We start from the raw sequence: 20,402 nt of genomic DNA on the forward strand, positions 1-20,402 counted from the left end.
TCTCTCTCTCTCTGTTTCTCTCTCTCTCTCATTACCCGATGATTGCTCACGCAATTCGAGTAATCGACCCAACGGAAAAAAACAGGGCCTTTGAGGTCTGGCGATGCAGACTACGAATAGGACACACACATGGCACGCATTCCTACCTCCTGACTGGTGACCAGCCGCCAAACTGTGCCAGATGTGGCGAGGGTCTTTCAGTCCTCCATGTTTTGGTTGAGTGCTCGGCCATGGAACCAGAAAGGAGACGCTATTTCCCGGAAATGTACCGTAAGAATATGCCACGGCACATTGCAATGTTTTTATCAGACTGTCCTGTGTTCGAGTTCAGCAGAGTTTTAGAATACCTTGATGATATCGGTTTTTTTTTAAAGCAGGTTTGTTTTAGAAAGTAGCATTCTCGTCCACCTTATTACCTTGTTCATCCGTAGGGTTCTATTTACCATGGCCCTATACACCGTTAGCTCATTCCATGCCTCATCACACTCCTCACTCATCTTTTGGATCCGGCCCTTTACACCGAAGTAATTTTATGCACTATTTGCACTCATTTCATTAGCACATTTTTACCTCATCGTAGCAATGGCGCTCTTGGCCTTAGATGCCCTTGCGCCAAAAAACCCCACCAAAGAAGAATCGACCCAACGGAAACGCACAATGGAACCCCCTTCAGCGTCGCATCACACCAGGGTTCCCGCGAGTGGAGGGGAGCGTAATTTTTAAAGAATTATTTCAATAAGCTTGCTGTCCTCCAACCATTTAAAAAGCATGTCGACAAGTGCTTAGTAGCTTTGATCAGTCGCAGTTGCCTGCTGTTTTTGCTTCACAGAGTTCATCCATAATACCGAAGTGTTAATTGTGATATTAAGACAAGACGAGAAAGTCACAGGAAAGGTTGGGAATTTTATAAAACGCTGAGGCCACTTGGCTACCCTGCACTAGAAAAAGTGATTGAGGACTTTGGAAATAAAGCTGGTTAGTAGAAAGAAATAGGAGCGAGCACACGGGCGCACTCGTAGTCCCTCTGACGTACTGTCCAAATTAACGCGTAAACCATGCCTCGGTCCTTTTCCTTGGGAGCAATGATCGAGACCAATGCTTTAAGATTTTCACCACAGTAAACGTCCAATCAAACCGGCTAAGATGCATGCAAAATGCACTCTATTGAAGCGTGAATTGTGGATAACCCCGCAACTGTCCAGACCTGTCTAACACAGGAGGCATCGCAGCGTACGCGATCGGCCTCCTAAACTATATCAAGTTTGCATTCGCGAATGCCACTGCCAATCCCAGTCGATGAAATAAATATCAGGCAGATGACGAATGGAAATTTTCTGTTGTCTCAGTAAAGTTCCAAGCTTATTACGTTTTTATAAATTATTTTGGTTACCTTTATATACTTGGAAGCTAGCAACGTTCATTTTGGTGAGAGCAAACAGCGCTAATCTATTTGTTTGACAATGGAGCAATAGAGATTTACAGCGACCCTAATGGCGCATCCCATATTAGAGTCGTTGAGACAAATGCTTCCTGCATGAGTAGCCTGCCGTCATATTGACCGCTTTAAGTTAACACCACGATGTTCTTCCCCTAATGAATAGATATAGGACTCTGGATGGACCAACTTCTCTTTCATGTATTTTTTGGCGACTTTTTAAAAGGAAATGTACACATATGGCCACAAATCTAAACAATCAAAAGGCGATAGCACTATAATGTACTCGTCGCTTGCAGAAGAAAGTTCTTGCCATGGACAATACCCCTTCCACGCGCAGACCATCCGTTCATTTGTTACACAACATATATTGGGCTACACAATGGCGGAACACAGAACACATACTGGAGCTTGATAGGACAAAGCAAATGGAACAAATATGGTTGCGCTGTGCGATCAGCCGGCTGATATGAAAGCACACAAACGCTACGAGCTTGCCGTTTCTGGCATTGAAAAAGAGCACGAAAACAAGCCGCCGCTGTAGACTTTGTCAAACAAATGGAAACTCCCTTTTCTGCAAAAGGCTCAAGCCTATAGAACCCGAGTAGGCGTTCTAATTTGTCTTACTTCTATATACCAGGATGTATCTTGCAAAACCAGCCGTCTTCTAATGGAAAGGTTTCGTTATTGCTTCCCGAAAAAGAAAACAAATTAGGGAAGCTTGCACTCATGTGCAAGGCTTGAATGGCGAAGCTGTTGTAGGTAATCATTGACGGACTCAAAATTCAGTTTTAGTATCGTTGCAGCGTCGTGGGTGACGTTGGCGGCATAGCATTTCAATGAACTTACGTTTAGCAAGGCCAGAGTCATCGTCAACCTACTCAGGTCCACTGCAGGACAAAGGCATCTCCCACTGACTTCAAACAACTTTTGTCCTGCGCTGCTCGAGTCCACCGTTTACCCCCAGATTTCTTTATTTCATCCATCCATTGGGTTAATGGCCTTCCCCTTCTTCTAGAAGCACCCCTTGGTATAAACTCTGGTACCCTAATTGTCCACCAGTTTTTGGTTCGTCTCATTACATAGCCGGCCCAAGTCCACTTCTTTTTCTTTATTTGTACTATCTTCTACTCTAGTTTGTTCTCTGATCTAGGTAACTCGTTTCCGCTCCATTAGTGTTACTCCTAGCAATATTCGTTCCATGGCCCGTTCGCTTTCCAGTCATTTAGTAAGGCGCCAAGTTTCAGACCTGTATGTAATCACCGGTAGTATGCACTGGTTGTAGATTTTCCTTTTTGAGTGACAGCGGTAGCTTACTTTTCGTCATTTGGGAGTGCTTGTATAATGCTCCCCAACCCATAATATTCTGCGCCGGATTTCTCTCTCGTGGTTGGTGGCAGCACTAACCACCACCGTTTTCTAATCTGAAGAGGATGCGTTTGGCATGCTTATTCCGCATTACCTTAGGTTTATACATATTTATTTTGTGACCCACAGCCGCGCTTTCTGATTGTAGTTCCTCAAACATTATTTGCAGGTGTTCTGCAGTCTCACTCCGAAATGTTAAGTCGTCAGCAAACATTAGCAGGCTCAAGAATTCCCCGTTTATCTTTAGTCCCGTGCTTTCCTATTCAAGCTTTCTAAATACCCCCTGCAGACATGTTGGGAATAGCATTGGCGAGGCGGTAGCTCCCTGTCTTACTCCCTTTCGGATCGAAAATTTATCGCTTTGCTTCTGGAGGGTTATCCTGCCCGTGAGTTTCGTGAGTCTTCTAGGAGTTTTACATAGGTCTCCTATATTCCCTGGTCTTTTAATGATTCTAGCACGGCTGCGCTTAGGTCTTTTAATGATTCTAGCACGGCTGCGCTTAGAATGGAATTATATGCTTTCTTATAATCTGTAAGTGCCATGTAAAAGGGTTTAGTCTGCGCTGAGGATTTTTCAATCACTTTATTGACGACATGGATGGGATCTATGGTTGAGTACCCCTTCCTAAACCCAGCCTGCTCTCTGGGCTTTTAGGAATCCTGGCTGTCACTTATGCGGCTAACGGTAACTTTGGTAAACAGCTTCTAACCAACTGAGAGTAGGCTAATGGGTCTGTAATTCTTGAGGCCCTTGGTATCTCCCTTCTTAAGAATTAGATTACTTGCCGTTGCTCCCATAGCCAGTGCTTACATAGATTACATGTCGGTGCTCTGGTGTTTTTCCGGGCTATGGGACTTTTTGAGTCTCCAAGCATACCGAAAATAGTACAGAAAACTTTTGCAGTGAAATATCTCTTCCCCCCTCAAAAGATCCACGGTTACGCCGTCATCACCAGCAGCTTTTCCAATGTTCAGGCCTTTGAGAGGCCTTCCTATCCTCTTTAGTTACTTGTGGGACATCGCAAGTTGAGCTTGTACGCTCAGTAGCTTCCTCTGGTACAACGTCGCTGGCATACAGCCTGGTGAGGAATCGCTCTGCTACGTTTATTATATCATACAAGTTGTGTGTAATGTTACCCAGCTTCGTATCCCAGTTCATACATCCTGTCTTTGCGGATGGCTAGCTTCCCCTTACTTGCTTTCAAGCTTCCCCATAATTGCGGCGTTTCCTCGATCACTCCATGTTAATGCACGAATGTCGTTAGTTTCACTTCTGCTAATCGTTGTCGAAAGCTCAGCTGATTCATTCTGACCTGCCGTATACTAGAAACTGTGCTCTTGCGTTTGGCAATTAGTTTCTTCGTTTTTTACTTAGTTTTTCAGTTTCTTCTGTACTTGTTGCTTAGTCTTGGTGGAAACAAAAGCGCTCAAAAAACAGGGACGAAGGAACACGTAGACAGCATGGCGCTTACTTTCAGCTACTCGTTTATTGAAAAACATATACATATATACCATCCAGAGTACACGCGGTCGAGTTCCCCTCCCCCATTATACAAACCATTACAAGACTTAACAGCGGCCGAGGCACATGCGGCAGAAAAAGATAAAACACACGCCAAACATATAGTACCCAAAAACCTGATAAAAGCGCCACAACCCTACATAAACCAAAGCATTAGTTCCGCAACTTATGACACAGATAGGAGTATTCCTTGTCGGTCAAGGTGAGGGAGGAGGCGCTGACACATCGCTGACACAGCGCTTTTGTTTCCACCAAAATGAACTCCTACCAACTAGCCCAACTTTCCGTTCTTCTGCATGTTGCTTTGTTTCGGTCCACGTTCCCGTAGGTCACTCTGCAATTGCGACTTGTCGTCTTTAGTGGATGGTTTGCACGCCGAGCCTCGCGGAGCACAGCCTCTACTTTGGCCTTGCGAAATATCCGCGGCCAGAGTCAACGATCACCGGCAGGAGCTTCGACATTAAAGTCGCGGCTCATCTACCGTAAAGAGCGTACGCGCATGACGACGCGAGGACGAACGAACGATCGTACGCTGTGACGTGCCTTTCTCATTCCGAGCAAGTGCTGCCACGGTACGGCGAACGCTGGAGTTTTTTGTGCCCGTGTAGCCCAATCTCCCTAAGTGGGTATGCTTGGCGTGACGAACGTGCGCTCGAGGCAAGCGTGCACGAGCGCTCGGTCTTTTCTTGGTGTTATTAACTGTGGCCACCATACACAAAAGATTTGGTCAACAGGTTCGCTGTTGAAAACCGAAAGGAAAGGCAATCCTCCCTATACAACAGATATGACTTAAAGGCTATGCAACCTTTGCGATGGACGATGCTTGATATCGATTTTTTTCAGTACGAGAAGAAAAGTAAAACAAAACACGAGAAACTTGCAACTTAGAAGAAGTCCAGATATCATTTCGGACTGAAAACTCGAAAGGTAGGTATGGAGACCGATAACTACCGACGGCTTATATCATCATGCGGCTCAGAGTAGAATGAATGAATGAATACAATATTTTTTTAAACAACAGGTGCTGCCGTTGTTGAAACCCGCACCAGGACCCGCTTGGTAGAGGGGATCCTGATTCCGGGATCCCCTGGCTGTGGCTGGCTGCCTTTTCTTTAAAGAGATTCATGCAGACCGGAAGATCAGTACCATTCCACTCTGTGAAGGCGGAAGACCAGCGGAGCGAGGCATTTCTTGACGTCACCAGCCAAAGAGACGCACATTAGCTATTCGTACTTGAATATGTAGTTTATATTTCATTTGCATCGATACTCGGATACAGCGCCGTCTACGGACGACACGCCGGTAGTAGGCGAAGAGAGTGCGCTGCAGCTGTGAAGCGCGCCCCGCCGACGCACAGGGGATGAGGGGAGAGGGTGTACAGGGTGCACAATACCTAATTTTCGCCGTATCAATGCTACAAGGTTTTCTGGTCTACGGGAACGGTCTACGCATGCATCGATCTCCTGGAGACCACCGTATAACAGCTCCACCTTTAAATGAATACGAGAAGAAAAGGGGAGTATGTTTACGCGCCGTCGGGAAAGCCACAATGATTTCCCATTCAAAGCACGTAAGCAAACCTGGGTGGCAAGTGAAGGGAGGTTGAAAATCAAAATGCCTCGTAACAGCGGGGAAGGTCGGAAGGACAAGCGTCGACGCGGCAATAATCTTTGTGGAGAAAAAAAAAAGAGAATGAATAACACGGTGCTCAACAACTCCAGCGTAACAAGGGTGAGCGACGCGGAGCTGGATTAGTACTTTGAGAAGGCGAGAAAGCGTTGAACTCTAAGCGGACCGTTAGAAAAACAGTGACGTCACTTTAGCAAAAGTGTGTAAAAATCATGTATTTCCAACCCTTCTGTGCCGAAACCAAAGATAATGACCACAGCACCGCTTCCTTTGAATCTCGTCTAAGTCATGCCTTAATTTCAGCGCTTGTGAGAATTTCGAAGTGCTTTCACTTCACACATTCCGCTCGACAAACCAAAAGCCAGTACTTTTATGTTCGAAACGTGCTCATAGCAACGAAAGCTTATCTCCGGATTTCCCCAACTTCTTCTAAGTTTAAATAACTGCAGTGTTGAAGCTTAAAAATGAAAAAAAATACTAAACAAGAGAAATAGAGATTAAATTTTATTTTTTTTTCTCTCGAGGCTACTTCTCTTGCCGAAGTGTCGCAAGCGGGGAGATCTGGAATGACATTCGTGAGTTGAACCAGTGCTGCAAAAATAAAGACAGACTGAAGGATACCCTCGGTCGTCTGTGTGTATACATCACTCTGTCTTCGCTTCTTTGTATCGCTAGTTTCTTACATGAAAACTTTTCTTTCGTGTTCTCAGTCGACATGCATCAAAAAACGTAGCTAGGCCGCTGTAGAGACATCTTTAACATTCAACCTACGGGCTACATACCCTTTTCCGGCCACATTACGCTTATTGGCGGGAATGGATTTATTCGTAAAGTTTTGAGTAACGTCTCACCTCAGCTAAATATGCAAATAAAAAAAATGAGGGATGTTCACACTAACGCGTAAGACTTCAAGGGAGCGAAGTTGTACGCAACCTTCACGACCTTCACGAAAATTCAAGTCCACGATTGAAGCCAATTTGCTTCTTCTTCGCTGCCGCAACGATATTCACTTCATAATTGTTGCCGTAAGTGGGAGCTTCTATCATTTTTATGGAAGTGATAATCGTTGGACACCACCTTGGAGGGGCGTACGCTATAACGTGTCTTTCTCGTACCGCGCAAGTGTTTCCGCAATTACGGCTAACGCTTGAGTTTTTTTGCCAATCTTGGCCAATCTCCCTAATTGGCTTTGCTTTACTTGGCAAAAGGGCGCCGGGGACGCTCAGCGGTCGCCGCGAGGCACGCACACTTGAGCGCTCGGCATTGTCTTGGTGTTTTTTAACTGCCGGGTGGTCGCCGCATTCTTGACCAATCTCCCTGTGTGGGTATACTTGGCTTGGGAAACGTGCGCAGGGGACGCTGGGAGGCCGTCTCGATGCACGCACACACGAGCGCTAGGTATTTTTTCGGTTTGCTAACTGCTGGGCGGTCGCCGCAAGGTCTGCGCTCACGTGCGCGCGCTGGGCAGTTTCTTCGCATTTTTAGCTGCGGACATGAAAAGTTACGATTTGCTGAAGAGCTTCGCTCTTAAAAATCAGTGCCATACCGCTCTGCAAAGGTGGATAAACTGCGGAGCTGTTTGTGAATCACCGGGGTAGCGGGACTCAGGTTCCCGGGAAACGAGGAATTACCACACAGCGCACAACCCACGCCGTGTTAGTAGGCCACAAATTCCCGCTCAAATCGCGCCGTCGCTCCGGGGAAGCGTTCAGCGGGTTTGTAGCCACGCCGACGTATTGCGGTTTCCGCCTCGTGGTGTACAGGATCCCGACGGGCATCCAGTTTACACTTGGTGGTCACGCCACAATAGACGTCGGTGTTGTTCTTCCGCCGCGTTGGCGCCCAACGGCGCCAACGCGGCGGAACTAATTTCTGCAGAACTAACTCCTTTTCCCAGTCATTCATACCGCGTACATGACAAGAATGGAACCACCTACCCGCACTGATGGCAACAATTTCGGACCACCAACTTTTTAAAACTGCTTTAGCTAACATTGTATAATCAGAAGCAATGAAGTACATTGCATTTTCCTGTTTTTTGTTTCTGTTTATTATTTATCTGCTCTGTTTTGTAATATGTTGGTAACTATTGTAACCCACTCCCCTCTCTAATGCCTCTGGCCTTGAGGGTACCTAAATAAATAAATAAATAAATAAATAAATAAATAAATAAATGCCGCCTAATTTTTTTTCTTTATGAGTAGTCTGCAGTGTGCAACCCCAAATTTTGGAAAGCCAGCTTTTCTTTAAGTCGGCTTCTCTATTACACACAGATGCCTTGCTGGAAATACATTATTTGAGGGGTTCCATTGGCCATATTCCATCAAAATATGAAACGCCAGAGGCAAAGAGGGATCCGAAGGGCAGTGATATAACTTAACAACGTGTGGGTTCGAGCTAGTTGGTACTTCATTATCAACATTTTTAGACGCGAAATAATGCAGACGTAGGATGTGAACGACGAGGACAGGAGACTTGTCATTCACGTCTTACGTCTGAATATTTTTTTTTTGGTGCTTGAGGGTGTTGATCACAAAGTCATAGGCTGTGCATACAGCGCGAGTGCAGAACTCGTGCAGTCGGGGGAGATAGCCTATAAAATCTCCGCTGTAAAACTAGATGCATGAATCATAAATTTAAGGCGCAAGACACTCAGAGCTATGTTACATAGTTATGGCGGTAAACGTTGTCCAGACCGACTAGAATGCCGCCTATTGGTTACCGAGTCAACTGGGAACATTAAACCCTTTTGGTTTTGAGTAACAGTGCGTCCTTTAAGGTTATCCTCAGTACGCGAAGTTCCAAGGATTACAGTACTGCCCCTGGTGTATCTGCGACTAGTAAACTGACATCTGAATTTTTCACGTTCGAACACCGCGCAAAAAGCTCCAAACAACAACACTCGTCGGGAAGTTCGTTTTTGGGGTGTTTCGATTTCTCTTGCCAGCAAGAAATTTTCGTATGGGGATAGGCGTTGCAGGTGTAATGAACGTTGTACGTGGACTGTTAGATGTGTGATTGATTGATTGATTGATTGATTGATTGATTGATTGATTGATTGATTGATTGATTGATTGATTTAACGTGCCGACGCTACACAGGCGATGAGGCGCGCTGTAGTGGAGGGCTCCGGGTTAATTTTGATAACCTGGGGATCTTTAACGTGAGCCGAAATCTCGAAACACGGGTGTTTTTCGCTTTTCGCCTGCCTGGTAGACCTCTACCATTTAACAAAAATAAATACGATGCCCTGTCTACCCTTATCTCTACGTATCAAAGTGAAAGCTTTTGACTCACTAAAGGGCCCATCAGGATTAAAAACATTCCCTCAGTCTATCACATGAAATATTCAGGACAGTGTTTTGTGTGGAACACTTTACGCGCTCGGTATGTCGTCCTTACAATGTCGTCGGAAGTCACGCACCCAGACTTATACAGAAACTAGTCAAAAGAGGGCGCCACAGCCTCTAAGAATAAACCCTGCGGACGAATAGCCAATTTTTCCCGCCATGGACGGAGAACAGTTGGCTCAAACCGAGCGACAGCAAGCTCTTGCTCACGAAAGACAGCGACGCTGGAGGACAACTTGAAGCAGAAGCCAAGCGTCAACGAAGAGCGCGAAATTCCCTGCTTCGTCAGGCAGTAGTCCAGGTTCAACAACAGCGAAGGAAAGCGGATCCGACGGCGAAAGTTCAGGAGGCTGAAGCGAAACGGTAGAAAAGGAGAGATACCCATAATTTAATTAAAGGGGAAATGCGAGCTGCAAGCAAACGTATTCAAGCAAATCATCAACTTCAAGTCCAGCAAGATCGTGCGAAACGGCAGAAAAGGCAAGCGAATTCTCAACTTAAAGTTCCAGACATAAGCAAAACGCCAGACAAAAGTAGTTAGCGCCCAGATGCGGCAATGCGAAATGAGGATGAGACGGCAGTAATGGCAGCTACCCGAGACCGGCGGAGCGGACGCACGAATCAAGCAGGACCTTTTCGATCGATCCTTTGGTCGTAGTTGTAAGCGTGCGTGATAGGCCGGGCTTCAATAGCGTGTTTATAAAGATCGGCAATATTCGCGACCCTGAATCAAGAGCCAGTATCCTCGGAGTACTCGAGCGAGAACGTACTCACAGCATCAAGCACGAATTTCAATGAGTACCAAGTCTGCTCAACTTGTAAACATTCGCTAACAGTGCCAGCAATGAGTGCGACATATGGCTACACTTACGTACCCCATCCGCCCGTTCTGTCGTTACTAAGTGTACTAAAATAGCAAAAAAACAAATATAAAGTCAGCCTAAAGAAACAAAGGAAAAGGAAACAAAACGGACAGACAGAACCAAAGAATCGGAAAGAGCAGATAAACAAAATCAAAACACAGAAAAAGACCTGAACACAGAACAAGAAAAGTCGCACACATTGGAAGAAAAGGAAACCACAGAAAAACAAAAGCAAAACATACATAAACAGAAGATAAACACAAGGTACTCACAACAATAACACAAGGGAGAATCACTGCTCCGCCCCTCCGACAGCTTGCTCGTTGAGTGGAACTGTATCCATTTTTTTTCTGGTGAACAGCTGGGTGAATTCAATAGGTTTTGTTCCCACGAGATTGAAAAAAACCGCAAACGAGCCTCAACTTCTGCCTACATTATCAGGGCCGGAAAGTGTCCGGGTAGGTGACGTACTGGGTAAGCGATGAAGTCGGTGTTTTTTGATCAACATCAGCCGCAGAATATCAGGCTGAGTGATGTTACATCGGAGTCGGCGTAAAAGGACTGCAGATATCACCGATTTCGACTGGGTGATAATGCACGCGCAAATGCTTGTGAGTAAGATTTTTGGCCCAGAATGTCCAAGCATCTGAATTTCAAACCACTGTCACATCCAAACTGCCGTCCGTCATAACCCGGCCTAGCCCTTGTTAACTGAGGCAACGCGCGCATTTTGTGAGATTCGTGAGATTAAACTTCATGCAGGTATCCGAATAATTTGCGTACAGGACTTGTTTAAAACCGGAACAGAATGGCTTCGGTAGTTAACTAAGCGTCCGTTGCTCTGAAATCAACGCGGCTAATCGATGACCATTTTGAACGTTCTTTCTACATTACTATTACGTGAGCAATAGACAGAGCATGCGTCCATTTACGCGTCACTCTATCAACAGAGCCAGTGACAGGCGAGCACAGAATGACTGCGCGGAGAGAGGTGGCTTCGAGGGTAGGGTAAGCTGTCTTCGCAACGACGAAGACGTTGCCACGGAGGTGACATGTGCTTCGACAGCTCTTGTAATTGCCGCCACCGCTTGCACGCGTTGAAGCGTCGAGTCTGAAGACAGCCTGTGGGTGGCAAAAGACGAAGGTAGGGGAACGGCTCGCAACTAAATGCTGATACTGGTAAAAAACAAAAGCAGCCACAGGCAGCCAACGCAGCCACTAAACCGATCAAGCGATACCACTGAGATGGTCGTAGCGTTAAAGGACGCCTCTCGTACATCGAGCTCAGCACGGTTGGCACATTGTACGAGAGATGTGTGCGGAAGGCCACGTTGCAGCCTTCAGACGGCAGAGAGAGAGAGAGAGAGAGAGAGAGAGAGAGAGAGAGAGAGAGAGAGAGAGAGAGAGAGAGAGAGAGAGAGAGAGAGTAAACGTGTTTATTGCGAAAACCAATGGGGAGGAGTCCTTAGTCCAATAACCCTTCAGCTTTCACAGCGGCCCTGAACGCCAGCAGGCGCTGATCATTGAAGTCGGAGCAGCTGGTCAGAGCTCTCTCCCAAAGCTAGTAAGAAGTAAGGGGTGGATTTCGCGAATGTAGTGGGGCGTGGGCGCAGCCCCACACCCTATGAAAGGGCGTCCCGGGGATTCGCAGAAGCGACATTCAGGTAATATGCGGTTTGGTGCAATATATTGCATTTAGTGGGATGGGGAGAGGTATTTGTTTGGAGTGCATGGAGCTGCCGTTCCTCCTATTTCGTTAGGTGTTTATGCGGTGCTGGATTGATGACGCTTTCTAGCTTATAGTGTTGAGTTATTTCGTGATACGTGATCGGACAAGGCGTGCGTATCGAAACCGAACATGAAACTCCTGGGGGAGGGGGACAACATGCTCACTCACTGCTAAAAATTCAGCTGGCGATCTTTCAAATACAAAATTTCGACCTTGACTGCCTCCTAGGCTTGTACATTTCCATTATATATCGCCCTTTCCCAAAGCGCAATTGAAGTGTTTCTGCTCCAAAGAACAAGATACCGTGGGGTTTATTCAGTGTTTCCTTTTTTCATGAGTGCAAGGAATGTTTCAATTTTGGTCCTGCATCCTTGTGCCAGGAAACGATGAGTGTTCAATTTACCAGAGCGCCCCGTCTTCAAGCACAAATTACCCCGCACGTTCGGGTGTGACGACACGACCCGTCGGTGTAGCTAAGTGGCTGAGACATTGTTTTGCCGATTGCGTGTTCGACCTCCACTGCGGCAGCCGCTTTTCTGATGACAGCGAAAAGTAAGAACTCCCGCGTGGGCAGATTTCGGCACTCGCGAACGATTCCCAGGTGGCTTAAATTAATCCGCAGCCCTGCGGCGCAATGCGCCTCCCAGGGGGTGCTTCGGTGCGGAAAGCCCTGACAGAAACAAATAGCGGGATGGCACTTGGGCAGCGCCGTTTTTCAATCGACCCGGAGTCCGAACCAAGAGCCAGGTAATTACACGAAACTACCACTGGGAAGTGCACGTGCCCACGTGCCGGGATTTCATTCCAACAGGGCCTCATCGCTCCGCACAGATGCCCACGCCTCCGCTGGGACGGTATGGACGTTCCATCTTTTATCTGAGGTGTCAAGGAGCGCCTGGCACCTCGTCAGTGCTCGCCCATTCTTTATTGCTACTGCACGTGTCGACTGGGTGGTACATCCCGATGTCGACGTTGCGAACTCGCTCTGGCGATAGGGCAACTGATCACGGCAAGAAACGTCCATCTATGTCTGTCGGACGTGTAGAGTGGTTTCGAGGACAATGTTCTGTATGTTTATAGCCAGAAGTCATGGCTCGCTATTTCTTAGTTCTTTTTTTTTCTTCCATTGGTCATTCTTTATGCGGTGTGCCGGCGAATAATTTGTCATCCGCAATGTCTGCTCTTCCCAGATTACTGACACATCACCACTACATGCGTGCAACCCGTGTAGTTTAGGCGCAGATACCTTCGGGATCAGTCCCAGACGTACCACTCGTGTGGATGCCCAATCGGAAGCTTTCCAAGCGTGAAAGAAAACCGGAATGTCTGCGCTCATGGTGTGCGCTCGGTACCTGCCACGAAACCGCTTGGGTTTTAACAGCCGCCAGTAACAAATGAATTAGTCTATACCGCTAATGCTTTGCGTGCTATACGTGCCGTGTATACAGGGTTCCGCACTATTAATGGGTAGCATTCTTTGCCGAGTACGCTAACAGCCGGGAGAGCGCAACGCCCCGAAAAACAAAAAACAAATCAGAAAAAGAGAAAAAAAAACATTTTAACAAAAATGATCTTACAAAATCAAAGATGTGCATCTTAGAAATGTCCCCCCCCCCCCAAACCGAAGGATAAATGAAAAAAAAATATCCGCGAAATAACGTTAAAAATACAAAATTTAAAATAGTGAAAAAGGCGTAAAACCGTGTAACGCCCTCCATATCCACAAAAATGCAAATTATTGGCTTATTCGCTGGAGCGTTAATTCGACAGCTGTATAGCGATTGAAATGGCATTTGAAACAGGCACTTTTATCGTGATACGATTTGAGCTGTGTCTTTTTGTTGAGGGGGAACGAGTTCCTCAGAAATACATCATATGGGAAATAAATACTCACTCGAGAGTTTCTACTGAAAACTTCGAAAGCGCGCTCCGACAGAGACACGGCTGGATTCCTTTATTGCTCGGCATTTTTTAATTATTTTTGGGGTTGGTTTTTGGGGTATACCAGCAAATGATTTTTAATGCGAAATGTTATGGTGTTACTGATATGAACCCCCCGCCACTGATGAATTCAAGGGCGCGGTGCGTTCGGAGAGGAAAATATATAAAATAAGACATCGCGATGGAGCACTTACCATTTTTCTTTTGCGCTCTCCTCCCGTCGACAATATAACACCGCATGGAATGTTCTTTTTTTTTCAGTTTGGGAGCGTAGAGGATGTGAAACTGTTTGCGTGCAGACGCATGACCTTCTAACGCGTTATTGCTAAGTGATATGATCGGTGGATATACGGTGTATCGATGAGTCTATCGATGCATCATACAAGGAGAAGTCCTGTCAGGTATCCCGAAAATCTCGATGTAAGACGCTTGGTTGCAGCACGTGCGCCTGCGGTCATTCTGTTCGCATTGCCCGCATTTCGCGGGCTTTTTTTCCGGGAAAAAGAAAGTGCAGGATTCTGGAATTCTTCGTGAGGCCTCCAAGTTTCGAACTGACACGTTAGAGATGAAAAAAGAGTTGACCATCTAAAAATAACCAATTTTTGAATTTTGATAAAGGAGAATAATTACAATGATGTCCGGTAACATGCAGCAGGCACGATTTTGCGGCAACGCCCCAACATTATCTGTACCTTGGCCCAACTTTTAGTTGAGACGCCCTGTAAACAAAATTATGCAAGTTTGTGATCAATTTTATTTCGAAAAAACAAGCATGTTTTTCACAATTACCACGATGCGTTAAAAAATGCAGCTTCTCCATGGTGCCCTCACCACACGTCATTTTTGTAACTGAGCACAGTGATAATTGGACTTGGAAAGAAATTGCACTCTTTGAGTATTTGAGTATACACAAGGTTTGCGTCGGCGTTTTACTTGCCCATTAATATACATTTTAACACGGGGAGAAAACCCACGCGCCCGATGAAAGCGTCGAATCAGTGGGCTGTCTAGAAAGAGGCGCATGCTTTGAGTGCAGTGGCGGCCGTGGCGGCGCTGGAGTCTCCAGCTGACCTGCAGAATGCCTCTTTAGCGCCGGGCGCCGCCTCCTTTGCGGACTCACGGGCAGTCCACTGACAGTCCATCACACTGAAGTCAGTGAAGTGTCTCTATTATACAGATTTGGCCGTAAAAGAAATTGACACCCGGATTCGGGGCACCAGCCGCGGAATATCGTGCGAAAGCAGCAAGAATTCAAGGGTTGCCCCATACCCATTTGCTGGCATGGGCTGGTCTCAGGAGAGTAACACTTACTCGGGCTTCAGAGTACGGGCACATATTTCTTGTAGCGAGCCCTTCCTGGTACTTGCATTTAATGCATTTATGGATTCATTCATTCATTCATGAATTGCGTGAAGTATTCATTGTCCAGCGTACACCAAGATTACAGAGCGTTGTTGAGCACACCACGCGCTGCGGGTATGTGCATCAGTTTCTACAACTGTCGGCTATGCGCCGGCTCAGGCCTTAAGCTCTGCTCTGATGTCTTAGGACGTCAACCGGCACCCGGAGGTTGACGTGCAATGAGCATTCTTTTACAGTGGGTGACGTTTGACGACGTTAGACCGCAAAGCGTGGCGTTAGGCTCGACGTCCAATTTTTAGGCTTAACTTTAGGAAACCTGCAAGTTTACCCTTACGACATAGCAACAATATCATAGCCATCGTACGTAGGGCTACTAGTAGTACGTCGGGTGCCAGTAAACCCGACGTACTCCCCGTACGCCGACGTTAGGCCTAATGTCGCGCCACCGCCTTCTCGCGTCACCTCTTCCCTATGCTGGACATCAACCTTCACTCAAGCGAGTTATAATCCCAATAGTACGGGAGGCTTCGCAAAGGGGAATTGCGAAACACGCTTCTCGAAAGAGACGCCCGCAGTCACGCACCGCCACCGTTTTCTTTCCCGCAGAGCCGGGCGTCGAAGCGGCGCGTGATCAGGATGCTGTCAGTGCTGGTGCTGGAGTTCTTCGTGTGCTGGACGCCGCTGTACGTGCTGCACACGTGGACCGTGTTCGACGCGCAGGCGGCCTACAGCCGCGTGCCGTCCGGCGCTTTCGCCGCCGTACACCTGCTCTCGTACGTCTCCTCGTGCTGCAACCCCATCACGTACTGCTTCATGCACGACAAGTACCGCCAGGCGTTCCGCAACGTGCTCGGATGCTCGCGGGCCTCAGCTCACCGGCGTCGCCGACGATGGTCGTCCACCAAGAGCCACGACCGCTTCGTGTCGCTCAACAGTATTTGCAGCAACGGCAAGAACCCCAGCGGTACGTCACTTTTGCCTTCACTGCCATTACAATTGTGTCAGGAAGCTTTGTGGCTTCCAAAGTTTCAAGGCATTGGGTGTAATGTCTTCCCTGTTCTGGCCATGCCACGAACCCTGCGCCTTACTTTGCTCCGTTTCCCTAATGCTTCTCTCATAACTCACCTTAAGCATATCGTTAGTACGGCGTGTTTTTATTTGTTCCGCCCCGCTGAACTCCTTTGATTACTTTCCGATCTGTTGCTTTTATACGCTAACTTATTTTCTCTTTGCATCATTGAGTGATCCTTTCAATAATTCTACCTATCATTCTTTCTTTTTGTTCTTTTCGGGCATTGTTTGTTTTTTCGGTTTTCTCCCCCCCCCCCCCCTTATTCAGTCTACAATTGTTTACAGTGCGCCCCTTTAATTTTGCTATTTGACTCCGTTGTTTTCATCTAAGCTTTTGCTTACACAATCAAGCAAAATAACGCTTTTCTCTTGGGCCACCATGTGATTTTAGGCGATATTTTCCCACTGTGCTATATAACAGAGAGGAATGGGAGAATAGCATTCGTGATTAGTAAACACAATGCACAAACTTGGGGCCTCGAAGTGCAGCAGACTTGTGTTGTGAGCAAGTGTGCTATAGTATTTTGTTATTTATTTCTATATCCGGTCGCGGGTTGGATTCCCGGCCGCGGCGGCCGCTTTTCTGATGGAGGCGAAAAGCAAAAACGCCCGTGTCTACGAGATTTCGGGGCACGTTAAAGATCCCCAGGTGGTCAAAATTAATCCGGAGCCCTCCACTACGGCGCGCCTCATCGCCTGCGTTGCTTCGGCGCGTTAACCCTACAATCAATCAATCAATCAATCAATCAATCAATCAATCAATCAATCAATCAATCAATCAATCAATCAATCAATCAATCAATCATTTATTTCTATATCCCCTTAGATCCAGGACTCGCAGCCATCTTGTTGCCCATATACAGAGGTTTTCAAACGTTATTTTTGCGTTTTTTACAACGCTTCCATATCGTTCTCCCCGCGAAACAACGTACGCTTTCCTTAGAAATCAAAATAAAAAAAAACGTTTAAAATAGTTCTCGCAGCACCGCGTGTGCAGCATTTTCGTACACTGCGTGAACAGGTTACCTCTAATCCGTCAATATGTTGATGACGAGGGAGGGGCAATAAGGAAGTTGAGCTTTCAGCGCCGTTAGCAATGTTTGTTGACGGAAGGGTAGTCAAGAGATCAAAGCACACAGCGCAAATTATTTCTGAAATTTACAATTATGTTTCGTACTGCGTCACCAAAGTCGCATCTGTTTCAAAATGCGGCAAAGGGAATCTCAATAAGGTTTCCGACATGAGGTCTTTCAAATAACGCAACCGTTGCTTGATGGTGCTAAATCCGTATACAGGCAATGTGGAGAAAGCATTTTGTGCTCTGAGATAGCTTGGGTTTCTTGCATACCAGGGCCTTGTTTTTGTGTCGTGCCGTATCGAAGATTTTGTGTAATAGAAATAGGAACGATATACCGTTGACTAGGTCTACAACGCATTTACTAGCATGGTTTAATATCTTTCCAGTACTGAGTCTTGCAGAGAAACAATTAAGATGAGCAAAAATAACTCCCAACGTAAAAAGTGTGCTCTTCATTGAGGTATAGGTAATGCGCCCCTCCCCCGTTGTTGTCAGTTTATTAAAGGGACTTTAAAGCTGACATATACCTGCAGATTACAATGCTGACAATACAGTTTTCTCACTCGTTGCGGCACCACTTGTTTAATAACGGGAAGAAATACCAGAATTGTAAAAGGGGCATCAATGTTCCATACAGTTTTCTACTCTGCGATTAGAGACGTCAAGTCTGACGTTCCGCTTACGATTTCAACGACCGCTGCCGGCAGCATGAAGTTCGTTGAGTACACGAAGTTGTACCCCACGAGCGCGGGTGACGCGCAACTGAATCGAGTGTTTTATACATGCGTTGACGTGTTCGTTTGCGAACGAGTGTTGTATTTGTTTACAAACGGGTATTTGCGAACGAGAATGTGGGTTGCCGCCCCCGCATTCATGGCTCTGGCAAACGAAAGAGATTCCATATCGTCGATGGCATATACGTCTAGTTAAAGAGGGACAAGCTCGTAGTTTAAAGGTCAGGCCGTGGTGTCCCCCTCGTCTCTCCCAGGATATGCGTGAAGGTAGTACGTTGGTCGAACGGAGCTTAGGCGCCGCGGATCTTTGCCGAGGAAGTAGGCGGGCCCTTTGAGCATGCCAGAGTCCTTGAAGGACTCTGAGCGTGCTTATCGGGGTTGATGTTCTTAGGCCCGGGGTCGATGGTTATCCGCGCTCGGTGTAAGAGGGAGATTCGTCTATCCTAGCCTAGTGAAAAGACTTTATTGAAATCGCCTGCAGGCGGAGTACTAGCAATGCGGGTGGTGGTCTGTCTGCAGAGTAGCCCACACCACGCACGATGCCGCTGACTTGGTTTGTGCTGTGAAGACTTTTGAATGGCTCTAGGCAATGCACACTGAGAGCCACCTCCTACATGTTAATGACGCCGGTAGGCTTGGGAGCTTGTGTCGATGCATATATGAGTCTATAGAGCATAAAGTATACGGGTACATAGGGTCGATAACGTTTGTGGGTAGGAACTGCTAAGTAACAATAAGTTCCAATTCTTACTCTGGCTGCGTGCATTCGATAGGTAGTCATTTTAACTGCACGACCCTCCTTCGAATTCTGGTTAATGGAAGAGCTGCGCTCGCGGTGAGGTGCAAACGCCTTTAACGCTTCTCATTGACATCGATCAATGACCTCACTGCGCACGAGCTCCTTATTTCCCTACAGCACTGAAGTTCCCTGAACTCATATAACCGAAATGTCAGACTGCGTTCTTTGACGGGCGTCTAAAGCTGTGCTGGTGGATGTCTCAGCGCTCGTAGGATCTGTTCGTCTTTGACAACCTAATTACTGCTATTATTGTTACGGCTCGGTATACCAATCAGGTTAGATTATTTGATTGGAGCTTGAAACAGCTCTATTCTACGGTGCTTTAGGTCAACGTGGGCCTAACTGAAAGTCAAGCCCCCCCCCCCTCCTTGCTGCGTACGACACACGCATGGTATGTTCGATGGAAGTAAACGCGGCCAGGCTGGAAACAAGTCTGCCCGATAGAAGCTCTCGTACGGTTGGTGAGTGTCGCGCTCGCCCGACGTTACACAAAGCCGAATCACAGACGACAGCTGCACATCGCATCAGCTTTCGACAGATTACCAGTACAGCGGCCCTTTTGTATTACATCTTCACGCTGGCGGGTCTCTTCAGTGCGCCTTTGTAGCTGATGTCACGTTGTAATTGGCTGAAAACAGGATTGAAGTTCCCGCGCCTGTAAGAGCCTGGATGATGCGGAGTGGAGCAGGGCTATCAGTCGCAGGCGCAGGCAGTCGCAGGCAATGCTCTCGTTCTTTTTTATTTCTCTTCGTGAAGTTTATAACGAAGGGCTGCGAAGCCACGTACAAAAAATTACGTTCACCTCCCCTCGCGGGAACCCTGGTGTGATGCGACGCTGAAGGGGGTTCCATTGGCGCCGCATCAAGCAATCATCGGGTACGGCAAGAGAGCAAGCGCAAGCGCAAGCGCGGACGACCGTGGTCTGAGAGACCGGCCGGAGCGCAGCACTCCGCTTCTATGCGCAGCGCACCCGAAGGAGAGGAGACCGCGGAGAGAGAGAGTACTGCACATGCGCACAGTGCGCAGCCGCGCGCAGCGCGACCGCAGATGTTGGGAGGGAGTGTTCGCTATCGGAGAGAGGAGAGGAGGCGAGCGGAGGAGAGACGCAGCTGTGCGGACGCGGACGACGGACGCACGCAGGACAGGGCCGCCAGCAAGAGACGCTCCTCAGCGTCGCATCTAAAAAAATTGCGCTAAATGCTTTGGCTAAAATATCACTATGTGCTGTCATGACAAGCCTACAACTTTTGATTTAATTACGGCTGCAATGTTGTTTGAAATACTCTTAGTTGCAATATCAAGTTGACTGTTTTAACGCGTTGCACAAATTCACGGAAGCTTGCACTCACGCGCAAAACTAATGCGAAGCTGTTGTAGGTGAGCATTGCCGGACACGTATACGTATAGTTAAGTTTCAGTATATTTTTTTTTTTTGCATATTAACGGGGCTAGTCATCGCCGTAAATACATCGAAGAGGTCGTCGTCTTCTTTGCGGAGAGTGGTAGATGCAAAGTCAGCCC

General features: G+C 47.1%; 1 protein-coding gene across 4 annotated transcripts in view; it reads left to right on the forward strand.

Moving 5' to 3' along the window:
- LOC144174748 (cholecystokinin receptor type A-like) overlaps positions 1 to 20,402 on the forward strand; it is a 208,746-nt gene that overhangs the window by 160,479 nt on the left and 27,865 nt on the right. For all 4 annotated transcript variants that reach the window (XM_077703591.1, XM_077703588.1, XM_077703592.1 and 1 more), the window contains exon 5: positions 15,806 to 16,163. In XM_077703591.1, the coding sequence (XP_077559717.1) occupies positions 15,806 to 16,163 (358 nt within the window). The remainder of the gene's footprint in view (positions 1 to 15,805; positions 16,164 to 20,402) is intronic.

This window comes from Haemaphysalis longicornis, unplaced genomic scaffold (genome assembly GCF_048455015.1).
Source record: "Haemaphysalis longicornis isolate Haplotype H1 unplaced genomic scaffold, Haemaphysalis longicornis Haplotype H1 scaffold_3, whole genome shotgun sequence".
NCBI lineage: Eukaryota > Metazoa > Arthropoda > Arachnida > Ixodida > Ixodidae > Haemaphysalis > Haemaphysalis longicornis.